The sequence below is a fragment of the Rhinolophus sinicus genome, linkage group LG11, assembly GCF_036562045.2.
Source record: "Rhinolophus sinicus isolate RSC01 linkage group LG11, ASM3656204v1, whole genome shotgun sequence".
Lineage (NCBI taxonomy): Eukaryota > Metazoa > Chordata > Mammalia > Chiroptera > Rhinolophidae > Rhinolophus > Rhinolophus sinicus.
In genome coordinates, this window is record NC_133760.1 from 40,415,013 (window position 1) to 40,433,633 (window position 18,621).

Below are 18,621 nucleotides of genomic sequence, written 5' to 3' on the forward strand. Positions count from 1 at the left end.
GCATCTGCTGGGGGGTGTCACTTAACACTCATCATTCATTGTGAAGTTTGCGCTTACTCTTGGAAAACGTATTCCTTCTCCTCCCTCTGTCTAATTCCATTTAAGACTAAACCTTTGAGAAACAGAGGACTTATTTCATCATAGCCAGAAATCAGATGTGCTAGTAGGGATGTGACCGAGAGGACTTACTGTGGGCCGTTCCTGGGATCCTAACAGTGGGACACACCTGCATATTCTGACTGTGCTCTATGCGCTGTTGAGGTCTCTGTTTCATACATTCATAGTGTAGCTTCCAACTAGGGGAGTTATTTCTAGCTTAAAGGTGCTGCCCGTGTCCTTTCCTCTTCTTCTATCTGCTGCCCCCTGCTCTTTTCCCTTCCCACACGGAGCAGCTCTGCCAAGACCTAGAGGTACTGCTCCACCTCTGTCTCATAAAGGGAGGGAGGGAGACAAGGTATGGAGGCCTCAAGTCGTGGGCTTTAAAAAAAAAATCTGTAGGCCCCTGTGCTTCAGGAGAATGGGCCTGTGTGACTCTTTCTTCCCCTGGGTTCCTACGTCACTTGTTTCTGCTTCCTTGGGTGTGAGACGGAGAGAGACACACACAGAATGTGTTGACACTGTGATGCTGGCAGGCAGAGAAGCTACTCAGTTTTAATGTGGGCAGAGAGGCCCCTGGATCTCATCCAACCCACTCCTTTTCCCCTTCCAATGCACTGACATTCTGGTGCCCATTGGCAGATGGTGACTTCCCTTCACCCATAACTGATGCCTCGTGCTTCTTCCTCCTCTTCAGAACGACTGTGCTAATTGTTCCTGACTGTCAGTACAGGCGCGTCAGCTCCATTCTAACAAACAAGGCATTTAGGTAAAACTGTGTAGGCTCCTTCTGCTCCTCTGCTTCGCTCTTCGTGCGGTTGTGCTGTCATTATTCACGACTGTACCCAGAGCAACCTCGAATCCTTTCAGGAGGCAGGCTGAGGAGTCAAAGTCACCCTCTTCATGTGGTTTGACTTTTAAGAGGCCATTACGATACATTGTGGTCTCTGTTGATGTTGGAAGAAGTTGACAGAGGGTTGCAGGAATTTAAAACATACTTAATTGGGAAGCTAATAAACCCGTCAGAGAGTAACATCTTGCTTTACCTGTGCCAAGTCCTGTGCTCCCAATTCCCTCCCCATAACCGTAACAGCTAGATTGTGTCGAGAAGATTGAGGCTCTTCAGACTGAGAGTTCTGTTAATGGTGTCTCAGGCGAGATGGAGAATCACCCGTGATCATTTCATCGTGTTCTGTTGTACCCATTAGTGTAGAGTGTTGGAACTGAAACACGTTCTGTGGAACCAGGAATAGCAAAGCAGGACCTGGTCTGTCTAATAAAGGAAGCAGCCTTATCCGAGGTAAACCATGTGCTTCAAACCCAAAAAGGAAGAGAAAAGAAATGGCTGCAAGGAAACACTTCTTTAAACCATAAAATACAGCACTCTTGCCTTAATAGATAATTGGGGTTTTATAACTATGACGGGATAAAAACAAAGTTTGTGGGGGTTTCTTTAAACCTGCTTACATTTTCCCGAGTGGTCGTATTCTTACAACTCTTGAACTAGGCTAGGGAAAAAGCTCGTCTAGGAGGAATCCTATTGCCAGCTCTATTTGGACTATCTAGTTTGTGTCACACTGCTCTCTGTCACTTCCTGTTGCCATCTACCTTTGGCCCTGTCACCTAACTTGGTGGGGAGAAAGGGAGTATAAAATTCATAGTATCCACTTTCCATGTGTAAAGAGCAGGGAGGCCGATGTGATTGGCCCTAAAGAGGTGGTTGCTGACCTGTTTTATGTATGGCTTCCTTGGCCCCAGGCCGCGGCTTCTCAAATTCAGAGGGGTAGGGGGAGCTTGAGCTTTTTTCAGGAGCACCCTAGACGGAAAGTCGAGCCCTTAACTAGGGGTGACCCTGGCTTGTCCCTTGCATCTTTACTTCTTTCACTCTCCACTTCAAGCATCCTTCCCTTCCGGCTGCATCCTTTCTACCCAAGAGATAAACTTCATTTGCCTAAGACTTTCCCCTGCTTCTGCTTCTCCTTCCTGGAAACTCGGCTTACTTCCACCTTCCATGGACATACCATCGTGGTTATGAGCTTGGAGCCAGACATTCACTAGCTGGGTCACTTGGGGCAAGGTCTTTAACCTCTCTGGGTCTCCATTTCTCCCTTGGTAAATAGGAATAATGATACCAGCTTCCTCGCAAGGGTGAGATGATCTAGATGAGATAGTTGGTGTGGTAGCTGGCACCGGTGCTCAGTAAACGGTCGCCATCTTGTTAGTACTGGCTGTCGGCCTCCCGCTTCTACATAGGGTGCCCAGCGCTTCCAGTAATGATGATTTGTGGCAGGTTTATCCATCCTGGCTTTCCTCAGTTGCAGCTAGAACACTGACAGGATGAAGGGTCAGATGTGGTTGTCAGAGCCCCAACCACCAGCTTGTTTTGTGTGCTTCCCTCTTAGCTAAATGTTAATTGCTCAGGCACACCCGGTTCCTTGGCTCGGATGTCCTAGCCGTGGGTTATGGCTCAGCTGTCATCTAAGCCCCTCTAGAAAAACAAAAAGGAGAGCTCAGTGGCAATGCACCATCATTTGGACTTGGGCATTTTCTTGATGTGCTGGCATGCTCAGCCCACTTAGCATGGATTGCAAGTTCTGCTCGGTGGGAGACTCGAGTCTTGGCAACACCTTTGTAGTCACACATTCATGCCTTAGTGATGCTGGCAAGGGTTGGCAGCTTGCTCCCTTACCTGCTGGAGCGATGGTGTGGAGAGAAAGGGAGTGTCACAGCAAGAACAGGCAGAATGTGGCCCCAGCATTGGAGCTTCGCAGAGGAGATGGGCAGCAAAACACACAGCCTCCACTCAGCGTTAGACTGTTGGCAGGGCTTCTCCCATACATTTTAGTGCGAGTCATACACCTCCCTGTCCTTTGTGTTGATTTGTTTCCCTCAGTCTGGACCGAGGGCCTGCTGTGTACATGCCAGGCACTGTTTGCGACATACACAGACCATTTTTGTGGACTGTAGTGTCTTTCACCCTGAAAACAGTCCTGTGAGGCAGCCCTTCTTTACCTTTTGTGGAGAAAACTGAAATTCCTGGTGGTTCAGTGATTTGCCTGGGTGACGGCTAGGTGACAACAAGCATTTTAATTTGAGCCTTTAACTCTACCCCTGGCTTTCTGCAGTTTCAGTGACACTTGTCAATAAATGCCAGTGCTCAGTCCTCAGTGGAGGTAATTTCAGGGTGAAGGAGTCTTACAGTCAGATTTCCAAGTTTACTTTCAGCCTACTGTTCATGTACAAGAACCAAGTAGCAGCACCAGGGTTTGGTTTATTTGGTTTTATTGAGATATAATTGACATATATTGGTTTCAGGTGTATAACATAATCAGTATTTGTATATATTGTGAAATGATCAATCACCACACAGTTATAAAACATTTTTATCTTGTAACAAGTGCTTTTAAGATCTACTCTCTTAGCAACTTTCAAGCATATAGTACAGCATTAACTATAGTCACCATTACACCCCCAGGACTAACTTATTTTGGTTTGCTTTTTTTTTTTTTAAGTGGTGTTTTGGCCTGGTCAGGAGTTCAGGCGCATTGCTGTCCCGTGAACTCAAGCCAGCCAGGAGTAGAGGGCTTGCTTGACGACCCACCCAACCTCGGGCAGAGAGGGGGAAGCAAAAGCAGAGATGGCTGGGTCTCCTACGTGGAGTGGGAAGTGGGGGCTGCGGATACCACACCTGAGGTAGGTGGGTCCATAATGTTGAAACACTGGGCCTGGACCCTGGTGGAAGGCAGGGGCTGTGCCTTCACGTGACCCAGACTCCCCAGTTTCACTAATCTGGTAAATTACTCACATGGGGAAGTGTAAGGGAGAGGTCTGCATGAGATGTGGTCACCCCAATACTGCGTCCCACGAAGGGTAAGGAGAGGATGTGGGGCTGGGAGGAGAAGGCTGCTCCCCTGGAGAAGCCTCTGGTCAACCAGAACTTGACAGATTATCCCAGGCCGGGCTGGGTACAAACTACTCTGGATGTCACATTCCAGCTAGGCTCACATCAACTGCCAAGCAGGAGGGTAGACCAGAAGTCTTGTGCTGCTATTTCGATCAACACCCAGTCTTGCAGCCATTCTGAGCAAGAGCTAGGCCTGAGCTAAAGTTGCCAGATGCACTGGTCCTGGGACTCCATCCATGTGGCTGTGATTTCCCAAAGGTCCTTGGGGGGGATTTGGGGCTCCATGCAGTCCTGCAGCCCTCTCTGGAGAAGTGAAGGCGTCCCTAAAGGATATTTCAGCTGACTTTTGAGGGCCACAGAATCAGCAGAGGCATTGAAAACTTAAGATGAGGATAGATAGCCTTCACTCGCTCCCACCAGATAAGCACCAGCTCCTGAGTTTACCAGGCGCCCCGAGGCAGGAACCTGCCTAGTGCACAGCCCAGGTCTAGCAGGTCCCTAGTAAGAATTACCTGGAGGAGGAACTCGAGGTAAGAGACTTCCCCGTTTCAGCGGAGAGGAAGGACAAACTAGCAGCTTGAGCAGAAGACCCTTGCAGGGTCGAGGGAGGACATCAGTTCAGTGGAACAAGTGTGGGCTCTGGAGTCTGCCAGCCCAGATCTAAGTTCTGGCTCTGCCTCTAACAGGTTCGATTAGCGTCTCTGCTTGTTCCCTCCTCTCTGAAATGGTCATAGACAGGCTGTTGGAAGAGTTCATCAAGATAATGTCCGTGAAGCACTTAACACAGAGCTGGAGACATAGTGCTTAATATAAATGTCAGTTCTTATTGGTGATACACGAGCCTGTGGCAAAGGGGCTGCTGGGACTCCCAGGGGGAGGTGGATAAAAGAGAAAGATGTGTTATATGCAAGAGGAGGGAACGGAGAGGAAGGCTGGGGTTTCGGAGACTGGTCCCCTGGCTGGTTTCATGAAGTTGGGCCTGAATCCAGAGAGACACGCAGTAAAAACCAGTGGCTGTTAGCAGGGCCCGAAGCAGCCCTGTTCAGCATCCTAAAGCTAAACAGCCTTTCACACTGCAGAGCACAGGGCCGACCCCAGTGTCTGGGAGACCTGAAGGAGGAGCAAATGGGTGACAGCATCAGCTGGGGGTGTGTGTGTGTGTGTGTGTAAGGGGGATGGGAGGACCTAGGACAGAGTGTGGACCAAGAGGAAGAAGGGGGGACCGTGTGCTGGCTGGGTCAGCGTGTGGGCTGTGCAGGGGCCAGAAAGCCTGCCATTTTTGGCGGAGGCCTGTGCATTCTGTTCACATACTGAGCATGTCCACTGCCAGGTTCTGTGCCAGTTTAACAAATATTACTGCTCATGTGGAATGCAGGTCCCCAAGTAGAAGTAACGGCATTGCCCTCACAGGCTGGCTGGAGGAAAGAGGTTTTCGTGTTCATTTCCCAAATCAGTGAGCCTATCGGGTCCCGGCTGAGGAAGGAGCTGACACAGGGATGTCTGAAACTTCTTTATTACCCTGAGATAACAAATAGGACATGGTCACAGTATTAAAAAACAGCGCATGAACCGGGCAGGCTACGATGGTGTGTCCTGGGCACACATTCCTCAGAGTCGGCAGCTAGTTACTTGGAAAAAGCCAGTTATGATTGTAAAAATTTTATTCTCTTTAATAACAATAATTCCACGAAAAGTATACAAAGTACATTCAATACTTAAGAGTGGCAAGGGTGGGGAGAGGAGGAGAGGAAGCCGGTTTGGCCTGGAAGTATCATCAGTAGACTCCAACAAAGGAAGCCCAGCTGGGCTGAGGGAAGTTGGGCGTGGAGGTCTGATTGTAAAAAAAAACATGTGGATCGGTTTAAAAAAAAAAAAAAAAGGCCACCCACAAGGAAGCAGGGTGAGCGTGCATATTCCTGGGTGGGGAGGCCCAGCTGGCATGCTGCTGCGGGCTCAGGCGGGCTCTGAATTGGTGGGGGACAGGTTTTTATGCTTGAAATACTGCACAACTTGTTGGGGCAACTCCGCCAGCACAGCTTTGGCCAAGGTCTCTTTTGCTGCCTGCAGGGTCCGGGGCGTGAAGAGAGGAGAGAGTAAGGATTAGTGCCCAGAAGTGAGGGGCACCATGCCCAGAGAGCTGCTACAGAGGTGTGCCTGGAGGACAGCAGCAGGGTTGAGGCCCGTGGCCGTCCAAAACGCGTCCCTGTCCACACCTGAAATCCCACTGTTAGCACGGCCTGCCTTACGTTAAGTGTAACTCTTCGCTTGAGCACTTAAGATGCCCGGGAGTAACATTTTAGGGAGAATTTGTCTGTGGGAGGCTTTTTGGTGGAGGCGAGCTGCACAGCCCGTTCACCTTGCAAACACTTCCTGAGCACCTTGGCTGGAACAAACACCATGACTGTCTGCTTCACTGCTGAACGTGCAACCACAGGTCACGCACAGGAGGTGCTCGGTCAACATCCCGTGCATGAGTGGTGGCCGATGCCCAGCAATTGTCCTCAGGAAGCTAATGAGTCAAACCACCTCACGTAAACCCACAGGTACTGTGCAGAGATACGAGGACCACTGGGTCCAAATCAGTGGTCAGTTCTTGCTGGGACTGGCTCCCAGGATCTGAGCCAAGGTACCGGAGAGGCCCTTACGGCTGAGAACTGAGGCCCAGAGCGGTCAAGGACTGGTCCAAGGCCACATGGTGCCTCTGGCAGTATAGGGATGGCATCTGGGGATGGCATCTGAGGGGCTGTGCTCCCTCGGGCTCCTTAAGGGCCCAGGTGCCAGGCAGTGACCAGGAAGCCATTCCCCAGCCTCCTGGGGGCAGACCTCGGGCCACCTGCAGATAGTGCCAGAGCCAGTTCTAGGAGCCAGGTGGGGTCCCCAGTAGCCCCTGCAGGGGACCTTAGGGAGAAGAGGTAAGATGGGCTGGTTTTCCATCTGTGAAGTGAGGCTGAGGGAGGGGGGATTACCACAGAAGCCTCTCTCAACTCTGGACCTTGCCCTCTTCCCTCTATGTCTTGGAAATCTGCCCCACATGGATACGTGACTTGGTCAGGGTTACAGGGCAGGTCCTCTAGGAAAGCCTGCCCTGGAGCCCCAGTCTGGATTCCATCAGCTCGCTGAAGCAAGTGCTCACACGCGGCCTCACCAGCCTCACTGGGGCAGGGCCTGGCGTGGCACTGAGCACATAGTAGGCCCTCAGGAAGTGTAGTCAGTGGAGCTAAGGGGAGAGGAGCCTAGGACTGGGCAGACCTTCCTTGTTGGTCATCACTACAGCCTTTGGGGTCCTGTACCCGGCCCCTCCCCAGCCTGGGCCCACACTCACATTGCGGAACTCGCGAAATGGCACGAACTGCACGATATCACGGGCTGCCTCCTCCCCCGTGTGGGAGCGCAGCGTGCGGCTGTCCCCATCCAGGAACTCCATGGCCGCGAAGTCAGCGTTGCCCACACCCACGATGATGATGGACATGGGCAGCTTGGAGGCCTGCACCACAGCGTGCCGCGTCTCCTCCATGTCGCTGATGACCCCGTCCGTGATGATGAGGAGGATGAAGTATTGCTGCAGGATGAAGTCGGCTGGCACTCAGCAGGGCTCTGAGGCCCCTGGCCCCCCTTCCTCCTCCCTCCTATCCCAGTGCCCCCCCAAAAGCCCTCTGACCCCTTGGAGGAAGGTGGCTCCCCCAGCTGTAATCAAATCCCAGCCACCTCCCATGGCGCCCTGGGCCCTCCAGGCCTCTGATCTATTTAAACCCTGACCCGGTCACGGCTGGAGCCGACTGCCCTCGTCCTGCCCTGTGTGTTATCTTGGGCTCCCCAGCTTGAGACTGAAGGCCTGGCTTTGCCAGTTCCCACACTGGGACTCTGACTTCACTCTGCACCTCAGTTTCTTCATCTGCAAAGTGGGAGTCGCTGCACCTCTGAGAGAGAACATGCCTGCACATGTGGCAGCTCGCTGGTTAACAGCTGCATTCTTGGCAGGCCCTCGGCTGGTGAGGAAGACCACTGGCTGCCAGACGGCGGGAGCGGCCTCCCCGCTCCACCTGCACACGATCCCCACGCTCCGGCTACGCTCCGGCTCAGACCCTGTGAGCACACAGGACCCTGAGACGCCTTGCAGGAGTCAGGTGACGTTAGTGGGCCCAGCTTGGGGGAGGACGGTTACAGGACCCCGAGAGCCTAGCAGGTCATGTAGGCCGGCACTTCGGATTGTGGGACTCGGCCAGTAACAAGCAGACTTGGGGTCACACACCAGAGAGCACTCAGTCACAGTGGGAAGGCTGTTGGTCCTTCAATTCTACAAACTACCCAGGAGAACTCTCAGGTTGGTGCTAGTGTGTCTTTAACGCCTCTCTACCATTTGTAACCTTATTAACAAAGAGGAGGCAGGAAGCTCAGAACTTAGGGGACAATAGTCTCTAGCTAGCCTTGAATACCACTATACAGTTTCTTGTATACGGAGGGTGCCAAAAAGTATGCACATTTTAAGAAAGGAAAAAACTTTTAAAATTAATAATACATACTGATAACAAAAGATGACTACAAGTCACGTGCATACATTTTTTTGGCTCCCCCGGTATTTATTTCTATTGCTACTCTCTATGGCAAGTGACCACTAACCTCTCCCAGTGCTTTATAAAGTTTCTTTATAAAATTATTTAAGTGAAAAAAAGACTGAATAATTAGTGTGGGTGATAGGTGGCTATAGCATAAACTGCCCAGGTGGGAAGTGAGTGAATGAAGGTCAGGAAAGCTCCCTGGATGACCTATGGAGGGGGAGGGGTCCCTGGGATTCCAAGCTGGCTCTGACCTCGTTTTCATTGGCTGTCCTTAGCCCCCTGTACCCCCTTTTTGGGAACTCGGTTATCCCCATCCATAAACAGAAAAGCCCTTGTGGCCCTAATATTCTGTTCAGGGCTTTGGCCTTGTAGTCTGACCCTGCTGATTCTCAGGAGAGGAAACGGGCCCAGACTAGTCAAGGTCATAGAGCTCAGGCCAAAGCTAGGCCTCAGGTCAACCCTCGGCCACCTTTTCACTTATTTGCTCCCTGGGGAACGTACAGAGGATACAAGTTCAGCCCCCTAGGATGCCTTATTCTCCTGCGTGTCCCCCAGGAGAATGGGAGGAGGGTGAGACTCGTGGAGGCATGGACCCCACCATCCTAACCCCAGCTCTTGGCCGCAGTAAGCCAGCTCCTCCTGCACTGTGCCTTTAAGAGATCAATCCCTTGGCTAGGGATACCTGTTGCTATGGAGATGGCAGCCTGAATCCCTGCAGTGGAGGGCTGCTGCTGCCAGCCCCCCATCCCTAGGGTTGGGGAGGGGCCCATATGCCCATGTAGACCCTTGTTCCCCCACAGCCCACCATCGTCCCAGCACCCACCTTCCCTAAGTGGCTCTCTAACCCCACTATCATCTCACCAGAAATAGTCCAGGGCAGTATTTCTGGGGCACCTCAGCTGGCAGGAAGGAAGGCACTGAGAGGCCTGGCAGTAAGGAAAATGCTTGGCCTGGTCAGCTGGCCTCACCACTCAGTGGGTGGGACTGGTCTCTAAGCCCCTCCCAGCTCAGATTGCCACCTGCCACCCTCCTCCCTTCATGGCTCCCCTTCCAATCAGCCACACGTCTACACTGGGAGACTTGGAACACACCAGCCTGGGCCTCCCTCCGAGCCTTGGAGCCTTCTTTCCCGGGGAGGTGGGCACAGATAGGGCCTGGGTTCCTGCACCGACAGGGTGAGGAAGTCCCTGCTAACACACAGACACTCCCTGTCACCCGCACCCTGTGATGCTCCTTTTAGGGATGGGATGGGCTGCATGAGGCTCTGCTCTGCTCAAGGCCTCCCAGATGGGATGGCACAGTCTAGATTCTAACCCCAGCCTGGCCAACTCCAACGTTGGAGCTCTTCCACAATGTCCTCTGCTGCCGACTGGCGTCAGCGGCCTGCACCCTCTCACCCAGCACCCCAGTGTCCGGGATAGCAGCCCAGGGCAAGGCTCCGAGTCATGGCACTGGACTTTAACCCTTGTGTGCAAACCACCCAGTCACAAGGCCTCCACCCATGTGCCCGGCCTCAGCTTGGGGTCAGCAGGCTGGGCTAGTCTTGGCAATGGGTGTGCAGCAGACAAGTCCTGGGCTTCCTGCCCATCTATCGCATGCAGAGCCAAGGTTACCCAGGCATTTCTAAGGTCCATTACAACCCCAGGAGTCCCCGGCCCACCCCAAGACAGTTCAGAGGGGAGTCAGGAGGGGGCTGTAGGAGAAAGGGGGGAGTTGGGCAGGAGGAGGTGGGAAGGGGCTCTGCTGACCCACAGACATTCCTGGCCTATGCTACCCCAAGCCTTCCCACCTCCACGTGGGCCTCTCCTGGTTCACTTGCACACCCTGCAGACCCTTCCCAGGCACAGCTCCAAGTGCCATCTACCTGAGTGTGTCCGCTCCATCCCAAGCACACGAAGGCCCTTCCCAGCCCTGAGCTCTGCCTCCACTGCCAGCACTGCCCCCTGGGGTGGGCTCCTCGGATACTTCTCTCCCCCGACACCCCAAGCGCTTGCTCCTTGGGGCAGCCCCTTGCACCTTCTCCTCCATCTCACGGGCCTGGCACCCTGTCCCTGCTCCAGAAATGTAGCCGATCACTGTCAGGTCAAATGCAAACTCCCAACACAATACCCCAAGGATGGAGTATCCTTTGCCTTCAGCAGGGGTTCTTCTGGTTTCTAGAACTGTACATAGCCATTTGCCCTAATCCATTTAACATGTGGTTTGATTGATAAGAACTCAACATGACCACAGTAGTCCCAGGAAGAGTCCGGGAAGTTGCACTCCCTGACATATTTCTGAGAAGTTGGCTGCTGAAGACCCTGGGGGTAGGAGTGGAAGGGAGCAAATTCCCAGAATCCTGGCTGCTTCTCAGCTCCCCCACTACAGACACTTAGGAGACAAACCAGAATGGGCCATGGACAAGATGGGCCAAGTCTTAGGGCCCAGAGCAGAGGGAAGAATGAAAGCCCCATGACAGGAGTCCCCTCGCCCCACCGGAACCTCTTAGCACCCTTCAGTGGCTCCCGATGCCCCCGAGAGAAATCCAGATTCCTCACTGGCTTCAAAGACCCTGTGGGAGTCGGCTCACATTTTTCAATCTCACCTACCCCCAACTCACCCGTCCTACACCACACACTTTCCTTTAGTTATGCCCACAATCCATGCCTCCAGGCCTTTGCATATGCGGTGCCCTCTGCCTGGGCATCACACACACGCACACACACACACACATTTACAAGGCTAACTCTTAAGCATCCTCCACGTCTCAGCTTGAACACCACTTTTCCAAGAAGCCTTCCCTGAGCCCTCTGTCTGGGTTAGGTGCCACCTTTACGATCCTGTGCTTCTGGCATCACAGCTGCTGCTTCCTGAACTGGCTCCCCACTAGACCGCGGGCTCTGGGAAGACAGAGGCCGTATCCTGAGCATCACACTCCCCTCAGCGCCGTGCAGAAATATGCCTGGTAAAGATGTGTTGTATGAATGAACGGAGAGTACAGCCCTGCCTAGAGAGATGCTTCCTACCCCCTGCTCCCGATTTCCTGTATGTGGGTGTGCGTGCATGTGCGTATGTCTGGGGACAGGGAGGGTGAAGCCACACCAAGTATTCCCCTGAAAGTGGCTGTATAAAAGCATCAGTCAATCCACCAATTATTTTTTGCGTTGGGCCTAAATGTGCTCAGCATCGCCAAATGCTGGCCCAAGAGGTGTCCTCAGAAGATTCAGCCACCCACATTCACTGAGTGCTTATTGTGTGTCGGGTACTGTGCTGAGCAATTTATGTGCTGAGCTGGCTGAATCCTCACAATGCTTCTATTAGGCAGGTAATGTTCCATCATCCTCATTGTTCAGGTGAGGAAACAGGTTCAGAGAGCTTAAGCAACCTGCTGTGGGTCACACAGGCAGGAAGTGGAAGAACTGGGGTTTGCACCAGGTTGATGGGCTTCTGGAGCTTGGGGCTGAACCATCAGACAGCCCCACCTCCCCCACCTCCAGTGCAAGGTGAGACCTGAGGCAGAATACAGGCAGGAGGTGGAGACGGGTAGGTATCTGTTCTTGGACATCGTGGGAGAGGCCAAAAGAGACGCCCTGACTCCACTCCTGCAACCCAGAGATGCTTGGAGATGGCCCGGGGTCACATAGCTGGGGTGGGTGATAGTGCTTCCCCAGGCTCCCTACCTCCCCAGGTTGGGAGGACCAAGTCACAACAAAGTGGCTGAGGTATGAGAGGACTAGGACTGGTCAGAATTCGGACTTGCTCAGAGAAAGGGCCAAGTTCTTCCCTCTGGGGGCCCTCGGCACTTGTTCCCTTGAACACAAAGACACCTTCCTGGCCTTCCCCAGGGCCCAGGCCCCCTGCAGACCGAGGATCCAGCAGGCACAGGCCCATGTCTCCCCAGGATCTGCTCTCCTGCCCAGTCCTACGAGGCGTGGCAGGTGAAAGGGCACTGAAAGTGACCGGGCTTCATTCCTACTCCCACCTCACATTTTTTCCGTCTTAAACAAGAATGCAGGCCTTTTTTCCATTTGAAAGCTGGCTCAGGCGGATAATAGACCGGTATAATAGACCAGGCCGGGCGGGCCAGTGGCTTGGCTGGCAGCAGACATTCAAACGACTCCAGCCCTGCACCCCCAGGAATTTTATAACAAGCCCCTCCCAGGCCTTTTCCAGTTACTGTCCCATTCAGGTTGCCCCAGATCCTCATGGCTCCTGGGGCTTCTCCCATTTCATAAAGGAAATGGGCTCAGAGCTGGGGAGGGCCGGTCTCAGGCCCTCAGCTGCCCCCAGGCAGGCAGGCAGGGCAGGGTAGGGACTAGAGACAGTCCTGTTCCCCAGAACAGAAAGGACCAGGACCCTTGCTTCACTGCTGACCCTCACACACTGACCTCCCTCAGCGGTTCCCTGACCTCTGTCAGGAGCCTCTTCCAGGACCTGGTTGCTGCCTGTCCTTAAGGTGTCTTTGGGTGCCAGGCATTGCACTACCTCATTTAATCGGGCCAGGCCAGGCTCGAACCCCATCATTGAGTGCCGGACTAATGGGTCCTGTTCGTATTCCCATTGTACAAATGACGAAACTGAGGTTCAGAGAGGTTAAGTGATTCACCCACATCACAGTGAGGAAGGGGCACGGGCAGGAGTCAACCCTGGCATCCTGACTCCCGGGTCCCCTTCCTGCCTCCCAACAACCAGACCATGTGCTGCTGTCCTGCCGTCCCCAGGATGGCGCTGGTGTCCTCTTCTGTCTTTCATAGCCTCCCCCCTCCTATCTCACCACAGCCTGCCAACCACCAACATCCATCTTCCTAGTGACATACTAAGTAGGTGTCCCCCTCCTTTGTGCTGTCCCAATGGGACCAGCTCCCTTTCCTTTTGGGAGAGGCGCTGGCTGAGTCCCCTCTTCCCACCTCCTTACCCAGCATACAGCCCACAGCAGGGTCTGACTTAAATCCATCCATTCCAGAACACAATGAATGAGTGCCTGCTGCAGGCTGGCAGGGGGAAAACAGTGCCGCACAGACATAACCCATCCTGTGGGGCCAAGAGTCCAACAGGAAGACGCGCAATATAATACAGGGGAGGGGCATGAGGACTAGTTTTACAAAACAAGAAACTTGGAGGTTGGATCCCAAGCCTGCTGCCTGCATGCCCCAAGACAGAACTCAGGTGGATGTTAACCAATCGCAGAACAAACCATCCAAAGGCTATTAAGCAGAGAGAGTCCATCGCAGCCATCCCCGGAGTTAAGACCACTACAAACAAGCCACAGGTTGTGCCTCACAGAAGTTAAAGATAAACCTGCCCTTCTTGCATCTCACAGAAGTTAAACTGACCACTGTTCTTCCTCCTTTCCCCCCATACCAAGAAATTTTCCATAGAAGCAAGAAAACACACATATGGCCTAGCCCGGGGACTGGAGGGGGTCTCCCACTAGCGGTTAGAGACCGCCACTCTGTCTGTGGCATGGCCTTTCTTTTCTTACTCTGCTAAATAAACTTACTTTCACTTTAAACTCGGTATCAACTCACGTTTGAATTCCTTCCTATGTGAAGCCAAGAAGAAAGCTGCTTAGCTCAGGGTTTGAGTCCCCACTTTGGGGGATTCGCCTCACTGGCATCAAATGGACCAGGTGACAGAATATGTGAAGGACATGTTGCTGCATCTCAGAGTCCAGACGGGAATAAACAGACAAGGAGGGAGAAGGCCTTCAGGTGGGTGGTCAAGGAAAGCAGCGGGGGGGCGGGGGGGAGTGGCATTTGAGGGGACACAGGGATGGGATGGCGTCAGCTGGGCAGAGTCAGGGAAGAACCTCCCGACAGAGGAGATGGCAGGGCAGAGACTGGGAGGAAGAAGCATGGTGTGTCTGAGGGCAGTGGTGGAATCTGTAAGTGAAGGAAGGGCTATGGGTAGGCGAGGAGGTCGCTGAGGAAGGGAGAGGCTGGGAGCGGCAGGATCTGATGTTTGCAGCTAAAAGGACCCTCCACCGGGAAGTGGGCGAATTTGAGATAATATTTTGGGAGTGAAAAGAACAGTCTAGAAGGGACTGTGGCACCTTTCAGAGTGGAGGACGCCTGGAGAGGGGCAGCGGTGTATGCAGGTGCCACCGGGGGCAGTGCCAGGTGAGCATTAGAACCCGGTCCAGGGGCCGCCACCCCAGGGCAGCTGCTGGCTTCCCAGCCGTGGCGCGAGCCTGATGAGTGGGACTCGGCAGAGGGCCTGGGAAATGCTGCTCCGGCACTGCCCCTGGGGCAGGTGGAGGAGGGTGACCAACTCGCAGTGAGGCCAGGGCAGGTTGTAGTGGATGGCAGGGGAGGCGGAGGAGGTGACGCGTGGAGACCTCCACACGCATTGCGCCGAGGGCTGGGGGCGGGCGAGGACCAGGACACAGATGCCCGGATGTGGCCATGCACCGTATGTTCCAGGTGCACAGCAGCACTGGCCGTCTCGGGCCAGGCCAGGCTCGAACCCCATCACTGAGTGCCGGGCCAGCACCAGACAGTTCCGCGCCCCTTAGCTCCATTGGGACTAGGGCGCTGCAGGGACCACGGCCTCCCGGTTTCCATGTATCCCCTCTGCCCTGGGGACGCTCCCCCTATTGATCACAGCCCTATTTCCTTCTACAAATGCACGGAATTGCCGTGTCTTCCTCAGGTCTGTGCCCTAAGAGGCCAGGACGAAGCCGACAGCTAGCTCCAACCCCGTTACCATACCTGCAGGAAAACTGAGGTGCAGAGAGAGGCATCTAGGATTTTAGAACAAGGGAAAGCAGAGTATCCAGCTCGACAGCGCCGTGGGGATGGCTGGGGTGGGAAGGATGGACCTCAGTCTGGCCTCCCTAGGACAGGCAGGGAGGGCCCAGCCCATGCAGGCTTATCCTGAACGTCCACATGGGTGGCTGCCTACTCACCGTGGCTGTCTGCTGCTGCGTGGCCTGGGCTGCAAACCGGGCCACATGGTTGATGATGGGAGAGAAATTGGTGGGCCCATAGAAGCGGATGTGGGGCAGGCACGCTGAGTACGCCTGGGCGATGCCGTCCACGCCTGCCTCCGGCAGAAGAATCTGGGTCAGCCCAGCCCCCCTGACCCTGCACCCGCTCTCCTTCCAACTGCTGACCAAGGACCATGTCATGCTCTCCCCAAATGCCCCTGCCATGACCAGTGTGGGCCCCGTGAGACCGGAAGCTCCCCGAGAGCAGGGTCAGGGTGGTGTAAAGCAAAGAGCCCTGAAAGTGGAGTCAGACAAACCTGAGTTCAAATTCTGCCTTTGCCACTTCTTAGGTGTGGGACCTGGGACAAGCTGTTTAACCTCTCTGCACCTGTTTCCTTCTCTGTTACTGAGACTGATAATCTACACTTTGGGGCAGTTGGCACAGGGGCTCCAGCAGGTGTGGCAAAACCTGCAATGACACTTCAGGGCCCCGAGAAGCCATCAGCAGGTCCATTCTGGGAACGCTATGGCTTCTATTCAGGATTGTTGGTGGGCCTGAGATGCTTGTACATAGTAGGTGCTCTGCAAACAGCCACCATTCTGAGCCCAAGCATATCCCCCTGCCCTGTGGCCCTGCCCAGAAGGCCACTGGCCAGAGATGAGGTTAACCAACATGAACTTGGACAAAACATCTCTGGGGGCCTTCTCCAAACCAGACAGCGCCCAGCAGGAGGACAGGGCCACCTTTCCTGCCAGCAGATGTCCATGGCATTATCCCCAAGCTGGCAGCCACATGGTGCATTTCCCTTCCAAGTGCAAACCTGGCGTAGCTTTGCGGATCCCCAGGGAGGGTAGATGCTGCACCCAAGCCAAATCCTAGGCTGAAAGGTCTTGTGATAGCAGGGACCACCCTCTTCCATCCCACCTGGAGCTCCTTCTCTGACTCCATACTTCCTTCACTGATTCTGGGAGGCTCAGAAATGCTCTCAGATGTGGGGGCGCCAGCGATAAATAGAGATACCACATTCACTCTCTGCCCCTTCTTCCTCCAGTCCCCCAGGCGACCCGCAATCCCTGGGTGCCAAGGCTCTCTGTGGGTGGCAGGGAGGGGAGGGCAGGGCTGGGCCCTCCCAGCGAGGGTGGGTGGGTGGCAGGTGAGAGGCAGGAGTGTAATTTGCCACCCTTACCTCCTCCTGGTCTACACAAGGCTTCCTGTCAACACTTCCCTTAATTCTCACCTGACCACAGTGAGGTGAGCCAAGTAAGTATCACACCTCCCTGGGGCAGGTGAGGAGGCAAAGGCTCAGAGAGGTATACTGATCTCTCCGGGGTCACACAGCCAGGAAAGGGCAGCAGCTGGCCTTGAATCCAGGACTGCCTGACTCCAACCCCTATCTGTTTCTCCATTTGTCATTCTGAGCAAGCGCGAGGGGTAGGGTCAGGGAGAAAGGACAGAAACCTGTACTCTGCCCTCCCTTCACCCAGGGAGATGGCCTGGTGTAAACCCAGGGCAAATGTAAGTGGGCTTGACACTCACCTGAGCAGAAGGGGTTGGTGGGGTTGAAGTTGATGGCAAATTCATGGGAGACCTGAAATGCAGAGAAAATGCTGAGCCGGTCACCTCCTGGGCCCAGGCCACCCACCCTGCTAGGTCCAGACGCACCCCTTCCTTCCTACCAGGCGCAGGCTCCCATTGAGGGTACCTGGCTCTTTACTGCTCCCCCACCCCAAGTCAGGGCTATCGGTACCCCCGACATCTGCTTTCATAGCCCCTGCTGGGTCTGACCCACACAGACAGGCCCAAGTACCTCAATTCATAAGGGAGGAGACCGAGATATTTCCACATCACCCCAATCTCTCCTGTGGGATGAGGGCTGCCTATACCCCTCACCCCACTACCTGAGTCCCTGAGTGGGACAGAGGTGTCCTGAGGGCAGTGGGTCAAGGAGCACTTGGAATGCCCCTTCGAATTGGCGCTCACTATGGTGGGGGCCATAATTAGAGTTCCACTTCTTTGGGCCCCAGGGCTTTCCCCCCATCTTAACGGGAAAGGAGCTTGGAGAGAAGCCCACCTTATGCCAGCAAACCTAACTGCGGATTAGCTGACAACCCGCTCAGGCTGGACTGGGGGAATCGGAGCGTAATGGGGGCAGAGGGCAGGGGTAGGGGCAGAGAGGGCTGTCACAGTTCCTCCAGGCCCAGCCCCACACCCAGGCAGGTCATCAGAGGCAGACCCTGCACACTCCCGGACCGGACGCCGCTGGACCCATGACAAGCCAGGAACACACAGGGACCAATAATTAGACCCTGTTCGGGGCTGCAGGTAGGACGGGGGTGGCTGCAGAACCCGGGCCTCATGAAAGGCCAGGGCTCAGGTAGGGACAGGGAACCTCCCTACTCTCCCGCCCTCTCCCTGCCGTCTAACAGCCAAACTCCCCACTCAGCCACCTGCCCCACTGCGTGCCACACCTCATGTTCAGTGCTTTGCAGGTGTCCCCTCACTTCTTCCTCACAACGACCCAATGGGGAAAGGCCTGTTATTACCCCATTTTTCAGATGATGAAACAGACAGAATGGATTAGACTTGTTTCCATGGTCTCACATTTACTGAAGGGCAGAGCTGGGTCTAGAACCCAGGGCAGGCTGCCTCCTGAGCTCACGTTCCATGAACCCACTAACTTCTAAAGTTGTTCCTCCCCCAAGGGTTTTGAAGTAGGAGGGTTAAGAAATCTGGGCCAAAGAGAGCTTCAGTGTGGGCACAAACAATTCCAGACAGACACTTTAGCTCCGAGACACTACAATGGGGGTGCTGGAAGGCCAACGTCCCCATTTCACAGATGAAAAAACTGAGGCCCAGAGAGGAGAAGCCAGGTGCTAAGGCCACGCAGCAGACCAGGCCTGAGACCTAGGCCCCTCCTTCCTCATGAGGGGGTTGGACCCCAAGCCTTGGAGAGCCCTCATGGGTCAAGAGAGGAGGGCCTCAGTAGGGGCAGCTCACCCTCGTGCTGCCCTGTGGGTGGGCATGTGGCCTGAGAAGACTCCTCCCTCTTCTAGGGAAAGGGCGGTTGGTCTTTGCTCCTTCAGCCCTACGTGCCTGGCATGGAGCCAGTCTCCTGATGTCCCTCTTGAGCCCTGTCCCTGCCCAGGGGCCCTCTCTA

The 18,621-nt window shown here is 54.4% G+C and overlaps 1 protein-coding gene across 1 annotated transcript in view; it reads right to left on the reverse strand.

The window, feature by feature from the left end:
• Positions 1–5,497: 5,497 nt before the first annotated feature.
• Positions 5,498–18,621, reverse strand: part of CPNE2 (copine 2) — a 44,974-nt gene continuing 31,850 nt past the window's right edge. The window contains exons 13-16 of the mRNA XM_019754189.2: positions 17,001–17,052; positions 15,443–15,576; positions 7,323–7,559; positions 5,498–6,061 (exon numbers count right to left, since the gene is read on the reverse strand). Of these exons, the coding sequence (XP_019609748.2) occupies positions 5,954–6,061; positions 7,323–7,559; positions 15,443–15,576; positions 17,001–17,052 (531 nt within the window). The 3' untranslated portion in view covers positions 5,498–5,953. The remainder of the gene's footprint in view (positions 6,062–7,322; positions 7,560–15,442; positions 15,577–17,000; positions 17,053–18,621) is intronic.